Raw genomic sequence first — 7416 nt, forward strand, 5'->3', positions numbered from 1 at the left:
GAAGGGCCTTGCAGCGGAATCCGTCAAACAAAAGCTCTTAACAATTGTAATCACAGTAGAAAGTTTGCATTTTAGCAAAAGTTTGGTGCAACATGTAATGACGTTGCAAACTGTAAAACACAACATAACATATGAATATTGCGACTGAAAAAAGGCAAACAAGAAAAAAACAAACAAACAACCGGAACAATTGTGTGATCATTTTGTGTTAATTAACGGTGAAAGGGTAAGTTTTGGAGAGAAGATATGTGGATGAGTAAATGGCATATTTATTTGTAACAAAACTAAATAAAGAAGATAAAAAAACAATCGTGAAAGATACCTTTCTGCCAATGCGCAAGAGTGTCTCTAAACGAGAAAACAAAAAGAAATACATGGATTGCAAGAAAGGGGGAAAGGAGAGGACATTAAACATATAAAATAGCAAAACAAATGTAGCATTAACAAACATTGATTTGAAAAACCTGAATAAAGATTTAATCATTTTGAAACTTCTGAGTACACTGACGCGTGACTGACTATTGGATTAAACTAATTCTTTTCTATGTACTACTAATTCTATCTACAGCAGACCGCTGCTTACAATAAAAGATTACGCATTATAGCTCGATTCCACTACTGTTTGCATATGCCATTTCCGAAGCCAACCGAGGCTGCGATGGTTTCCAATCCACTGAGGGCTGCATCAGCTTTCGAAATGACTTGAAGGAAGTGAACAGCGAAACAGTGAAAAGAAGTTTGGAAACTAACGGTGTAACGACTTAGGAATTTACCTGTAACGTGAAGCGCTCGGGATTGATGCAGATTGTCCTTAATGCTACCAAGATTACAATTCCAAACGGTGCCAGCGCAATTATCCACCCGAACAAGTCAGCCCAGCCCGGATAGATGTACCGTCCGTACGACACGGGTTTGTACTGCAGCCAGTTGAAACAAAGTATAAACTGAAACCAGATAACATAGATTATGCAATACGTTGGATGTACCACGGGACACTCATACATTACCAATAACATTGCGGGAGTAATGTACTTCCAAACCGTCACCCAAAACCGGTGAAACCATGTCGACCGTTTGCCCAGCATTTCCTCTATATTGCCGATGAACCGTTCAGCGCCGTATATCCACCCGACCAGAACGCATTCAGTGATAGCTATCAACAGCACGGACCAATTTGCAGCATACTTGTCAAACAGTTGGAACCAGTACATCCCACCCTTTTTTAAATAGAAAACCGTAACAAAGCGTGAGTAGCACTGTCTTTCTCATTCTCTGGTCCGGTCACATTACGTTTGTCACAAAGATTAATCCACCGAGATATCCGACAATACTGACACCGGCTACAACGGCTATCTTCCTTCGACGTAGCGCAGGAAACGTGTCCAGCACGGCCGTAACGACCGTTTCCATCAGCGTAAACTGAGAGTCTAGCCCGAGAGTAAGCAGCATGAAGAAGAACAGCACTGACCACAGCCGAGGCATCTGCAGCTTGCCGACGAGCTCGGGAAATACAACGAATGCCAAACCAGCGCCCTGATCGATAACGCTATCCACGCCGGTGTCCAGTTCGTGCGCCAGAAAGCCTATGATTGCGAATATTACGAAGCCGGCAAAGAACGAGGTCAGTATGTTCGAAATGGCTACCACGATCGCGTCCCGGTAGCAATTGTTGTCGAACCGATTGTACGAGGCCAGAGTCAACAGTCCGCCCCAGGCAGGGCTAAGGGCAAAGAATATTTGCACGGCAGCGTCTCCCCATAGCTGAGCGGTGCGCAGCTTGTCCCAGTCGGGTCGCACGTAGTACAGAATGCCATCATACGCACCGGGTAGTGTTAGACCGCGGATGAAAAGTGCCGCCAACACCACGTACGGAAAAAGGGCGGTGAAGTAGACGACCTTACCGGAACTCTTGACTCCGCGGGATAGGCAGAGGAAAACAATCCCCCATGCGGCTAGCAGACAGATGGCAAGCCGTTGGTTTATCATACCAGTCTCCTCGATGCCGGACGACAGTTGGAGAAAATAATTTCTTGAATGAAAATTAATCATTGTGTCCGCGTTGTAAGTATGACGAGTGAGCCGTGGACCATATTATTTATAGCTTGCTTGGACTTCAATTAATTTGTAGCTTGATAGATCCCGCACGGGATGTGGTATCAAGTTGGGGATGTGGGCTGTAGTTTGAAGGTTAAATCCACTACCACTAGGATATCGAGGTGTCACCATATTATTTCGAACACTACATATCCAAGTGAATAGTGCAGTCGTTATGAGTGATGTTACTTACTTGAAAAATTCCTCCGCTGGTGGCTTTCGTGGGGTACGGACCGTAGCATTGAGCAATCGATATTGTTCCATGGACAAGCAAGAGGCTTTATAGTAAGACCCATTGGAGGCAAGGCAATCATCTTCCTCTTCGTACGAAAAACAGTTTGCCGTAGCCCAGTCGTGTTGGCAGCCTCGCCAAGGCAGCGGTACCTCGAACGACACCACCATGTAGAACACGGTCCAGGCGATAATGACATTGTAGTATAACATAACCATTCCCGACACCAGGATCATACCGTATCCTACACCTTCTGACAATGGGGCAAGCCGTTTAAAGAGTATCGCCGGACCCAAACCCACGTACTGCGCCAGGGAAAGCTCCATGAACATCAGCGGTAGGCCGGCTATGACCAGCATCACGGCGAACGGTATCAGGAAAGCACCTGGAATAAGTACGATGCAAGGCTTAGGGTGCTTCTCATAGCAGAACACTCGGCACATTTCACTTACCACCTCCATTGCTATAGCACAGGTAGGGAAAACGCCAAACATTGCCTAAGCCCACCGAATACCCCAACAACGAGAGAAGAAAATCGTAACGCCCTGTCCAGGAGCCACGTTTTGCGACCACTTCATCGTTCATCTGTGGTTCGCTGGTGAAATCGTAGTCGGATGTGTAGGCAAGCTGTCTTCGACGTTCTACACGCTTCAACCAACCTTCGGCAGTAAGTTTTGCACTACAGTCCTTAGAATAGATAAGAAAAAGCGTTGCAGTAGCAAGACACAATAATTATGGTAATTACGCATTGCTCTGATATCAACACAATTTAAGCACCTAGTTACAGTGCGGACCATAAACCAGATATTTAGTAGAGATAAATCTTCTTACTTCAATTTCATCGTGGACGGTGCTATCCATTGCGGTTCAGACCGATTCACCAGTTCGGATTGAGCACAGCACAATTCCAGCACACAGAGCGGTCGTTACTATGGAATGGTTTTCAATGCTGGTCACCATAGTGTTGCCGATCAGATGATTTTACCGAAGCTCGCAATGTAATGAGAAATGTTGCAAATTAACTTACTGTGAAGGCCGAACAGCGCAACGCATAGCAACGTAGGATAAATCGTTTTCAAAACAAATGAGATTGTGGGAATATAAAAGAAATAACCTTAATAAATGTGATATAGTATGTAACTATATATTATTATTTCATACATAGCACTGGGCAACTCTTAAAATTAAAGAAATATTATAATAAATATTTAAATAGTTAATAAACTTCCACTTACATCTACTACGAACAATAGTATTGGTCAGGAATAGTTAACTGTAGTTCGATGTAAAAATATGTCTAGACAATTAACATGCACCTACAGTATCCTTATTTATTAATTACAATTAAAAACAATTTTAATCTGAAGCGCACGTCTTGAAGATTTGTAAATTACTATGCATGTCTAAAATAATTGAACTGATGAGCAAAAAAACGATTAAATAAACCAAATGAATTTATGTCTGTCAAACTCAAATGTGGAAAGATTGGTTGTTAACTGAAGTATAATTAGTTGAACTTCAAATTTTAACTAGCTTTTTTATCATAAACATTGATTGAACAACCCCAGACTGAGTTTTGCGTTCCTTCCTTTTATCTCATTGAGAGCAGAACTAATGTGATTCAGATGTAAACTAGAACAGTAAGTTAAAATCATGTTCAAATTATTCATTTAACGGTAATTCTTAAAGCAAAGAAAAATTAACGGACAAAATTCGAGTTCAATTCAAACAGCTAAATTAGCATGATCAAGGTGTTTAAAGCAAAGGTTCACAAAGTCACCCTGTGTGAAAGCGAAAAAAGTTTTGACGTCGGGCGAAAATGGCGCTGTCAGATACGCAACAATATCAAAATAAAGTCAGAACGTGTTTCATTCAATTGCAAACCGCTATTTTTTTCAGATAATCAAATAAATAACGTGGAACAGTTAAAAGGAACACTATCGAGTACTTAGCATCATTCCAATGTTCTTTCTGGTTGCGGAATCAAACTAGTTTCTACTTCACTAAAGTAATTGCAAAGAATAATTGGAAGCATGTACCGACCGGCGGGTTATGATGATTCCGATGATGATGATATCGAAGACTTCGGATATTTCTGTAGTTCATATACGGAGAAAAAGGTAACTGTAATTGTAATCAGCCCATTCATGATTCGATTTGACATGAGCTTAACCGTACCTTCTCACACCCGACCAGGATAATAGCGTGTTTATGGCGATCCAGGAAGATGATGACACGCTGCTTTATAATGCTGTTCTGGACGATAATCTGGAAGAAACGAAACGCATTATGAAACAAAATGAGTTTTTACGTTCTGGGGGAGAGCTGCGTCAGGGCTGGCCGGCACTGTTTTATGCCTGTTATGAAGCCAAATTAACAATAGTGAAGTATCTCGTGCAGGAGCAACATATTGAAGTGAATCGGGAGTACGATCTGCAGACGGCTCTCATGATTGCATGCAGCTCACCACAAGCATCGGAATGCGTGTATCAGATCGTGCGGTTGCTGCTCGATTACGGGGCAATTATCGGTATGTTGGATCAATACGGACGTTCGCCGCTCATGTTTGCCTGTAAGGAAGGTCACCTGGACGTAGTGAAAGAAATCGTGGCCGAATCTTCGCTGTTATCGATCGATAATGAGGGAAACACGGTACAGCAACTACAAATAATGAGCTAGCACTCATCCTCATGAGCATGATATGTAAATTTGTGGCGTTTGATTTCGTTGTAGGCACTGATCCATGCGGTTAATAACAATCGGTTGGAGGTGGTAAAGGTTTTGCTACGTGCCGGGGCACAAACTCACACTGTCAATAAGCAGGGTTACACTCCAAGGCAGTGTGCAATGAACAACAACTTTCTTGATATTGCTGAGCTGTTTCCACCAGAGCAAAAGCCGTTCGAGATACCATCCAATTACTTGTGCTACAGCAACTTTCGTAACTTTATTCACGGCATACAGGACGAAGATCCGCCCGGTTATTACCCTGACCTAGGACCAATGTTGGTTGGTATGAATAGCGAAGCAAAGCTCCACCTTTTCGTTGAACCGGGACTGAATCTGTTCGAATTTCTAACGCTTACCGATGAAAGGTTGCGCGAGCTTGGCATCAAGTTTCCGATTGAACGAAAGCGCATTCTGCTGGGACTGTACGATTTTCATCGCCAAAAATGGTCTAAGAACAGTCTATGGACGATGCAAAAAGAACGCATTCTGGAGTGAGTATATTCTGTAGAACAATTGTCGGGCATCTATGTCGAATAAAAATGATAATAATATTTTCCTTTACTATCATTACAGCTTCTACGATATTTTGGAAGCACTTGGGAACATGCTTAAACATTTGACCATCATACATGCATCTTTGATGTATACGAAGCAGTTAACAGCAGGACAAGATCCGAAAGCTTTTCTTAGCGCTAAACAATGTGCCGATCTAAACCTGCAATTAGTTGAACTTCGGGCATCCGTTGATAATTTGCAAAGTCATATTAAAATCATGCATAAGCTGTCCATCCCAAAGCCAGTTATGCTCGTGGTGCCACCAAATAAGGGCCAAAGAGCGTATGTAAAAATGATGAAACTTGGCATCTTTCTACTTGCCGGCGGATTCTTGATGTATCGAAAAGTGATGCGATAAAAAGGAAAATGGAAGAAAGATTCCGTTTAGTACAAATGACTATGCTGTCAATAATGTTTCAACCACTGTGAACATGAAAACGCTGTGACATTTCATTTAATTTCATTACATTACAATCCATAGAATAAAAAACCAATATTTTCAACTCCAAGCGTTTACTTCAAAAATCCAACAATTTCACGTTTTCCAAGCCCCTTGGAATTCCTTTGCTCATCTTGCTTTAGCGCACACATTAGTGCGTCGTTGAGCGTTGTACCAACGCTGGTTGCCGTATCGAAGCACTTCTTAAGCGTCTCTAAACGGATCGATCCTTTACCTGCGGTGTGCACCGTGGTTATCGTTTGCCCTCCATCCGGACTGCTAGTTACGCCGATCGCTACACTTGCAACACAGCATTCTTCCTCTTCGGCCGAAGGGTCCACGACGCACTGGTCACCGATCTTGCAAACAGTCACTAGAATAGGCGCTGCTGCGACGTCTAAACGTTCACAATCGTACGGATCGTCGGAAAGTATTAAATCCATTGCACCACCGTCATGCATTGCAGTCGAGACGCGAGGAATTCTTGTGTTAAATAGAGCTGCTTTCACGGCTAGCGACACTGCATCAAACAAATTTCCTCCACACTCCAATATTAGCACGTCCACGTACAATTTCCAGCACTGGTGTTTGGCCATAATGCACAAACTGGACAAATCGAAACCTTTTCGCGATTCGTATGCTTTGGTTAGGGTGTTTGATATCTCCGTAGCCAGCTGCTCACCTCCACGGCCTTCAAACTCGGGAGCGGCGTTAGCAGAGCAATCGATGAAAAAGTCAAGCTTGCCTTCTTTGGGACGATCAGGATGAGGCGTGTCGATTTCAGCTTTTACACCTACCAGTATATCCGTGTTGGCCATTCGTAGCCGAGCCGAACCGGCAGCATGAACAACTATTTCCGACTCAAGTTCCATTGGTCTGTACTCACGATTAGTTCGCCCATCATTTCGGAGGTTTTTCTAAACAAGAAGTAGAACAATCTGTAAATAGCACGCATGTTAAATTGAGTACGACGGTTTATTACCTGTATCCCATGAAGGATGTATGTTTTTTCAGCTTCACTTAACAGAACGTTTGCCATCGTGAGAGAATTATGTGCTATAGTTTCGTTAATAGGAAGATATCATCAAAACTTGTAAACAAAACAAATGCTGGCTACCGGTTCGAAAGCGTGCAGCTGCTGTCGTTGCTCACACAAGGAACAAAAACGGACATAGTTCTAAACAGTTTAATGACACTTTTTTGGATAAATATATCACAGGGTGCTTATAAAATCAATAGGCCGTCTCCACATGGGCCGCGTTTTCCGCGGTACCGTGGAAAACGCGTATAACTTGTATGCCACTTCGCCGCGGCAGGCTGTCAATCTCCGCGGCAGACTGTCAAACAGGCGCGGAAACGCGGTTTT

General features: G+C 42.9%; 3 protein-coding genes across 3 annotated transcripts; 1 reads left to right on the forward strand and 2 right to left on the reverse strand.

Annotated features, from left to right (window-relative positions):
- Positions 1 to 344: 344 nt before the first annotated feature.
- On the reverse strand, positions 345 to 3187 carry LOC128297413 (sodium- and chloride-dependent glycine transporter 2-like). Its single transcript, XM_053033047.1, has 7 exons — positions 3158 to 3187; positions 2779 to 3013; positions 2288 to 2711; positions 1291 to 2029; positions 1008 to 1217; positions 774 to 944; positions 345 to 701 (listed from the first exon to the last, which is right to left on the reverse strand). The coding sequence occupies exons 1-7, from the start codon at positions 3185 to 3187 to the stop codon at positions 600 to 602; spliced, it is 1911 nt and encodes a 636-aa protein (XP_052889007.1). The 3' UTR covers positions 345 to 599.
- Positions 3188 to 4248: 1061 nt separating this feature from the next.
- Positions 4249 to 6096, forward strand: LOC128296680 (ankyrin repeat, SAM and basic leucine zipper domain-containing protein 1). Its single transcript, XM_053032137.1, has 4 exons — positions 4249 to 4446; positions 4523 to 4978; positions 5060 to 5547; positions 5630 to 6096. Exons 1-4 carry the CDS (start codon positions 4360 to 4362, stop codon positions 5967 to 5969), a joined length of 1371 nt encoding a protein of 456 aa, XP_052888097.1. The 5' UTR covers positions 4249 to 4359; the 3' UTR covers positions 5970 to 6096.
- Positions 6051 to 7192, reverse strand: LOC128296681 (exosome complex exonuclease RRP42). The gene is made up of 2 exons (XM_053032138.1): positions 7033 to 7192; positions 6051 to 6967 (listed from the first exon to the last, which is right to left on the reverse strand). The coding sequence occupies exons 1-2, from the start codon at positions 7087 to 7089 to the stop codon at positions 6125 to 6127; spliced, it is 900 nt and encodes a 299-aa protein (XP_052888098.1). The 5' UTR covers positions 7090 to 7192; the 3' UTR covers positions 6051 to 6124.
- Between the last annotated feature and the right edge of the window lie 224 nt (positions 7193 to 7416).

Source organism: Anopheles moucheti, chromosome 2 (genome assembly GCF_943734755.1).
Source record: "Anopheles moucheti chromosome 2, idAnoMoucSN_F20_07, whole genome shotgun sequence".
Taxonomy (NCBI): Eukaryota; Metazoa; Arthropoda; class Insecta; order Diptera; family Culicidae; genus Anopheles; species Anopheles moucheti.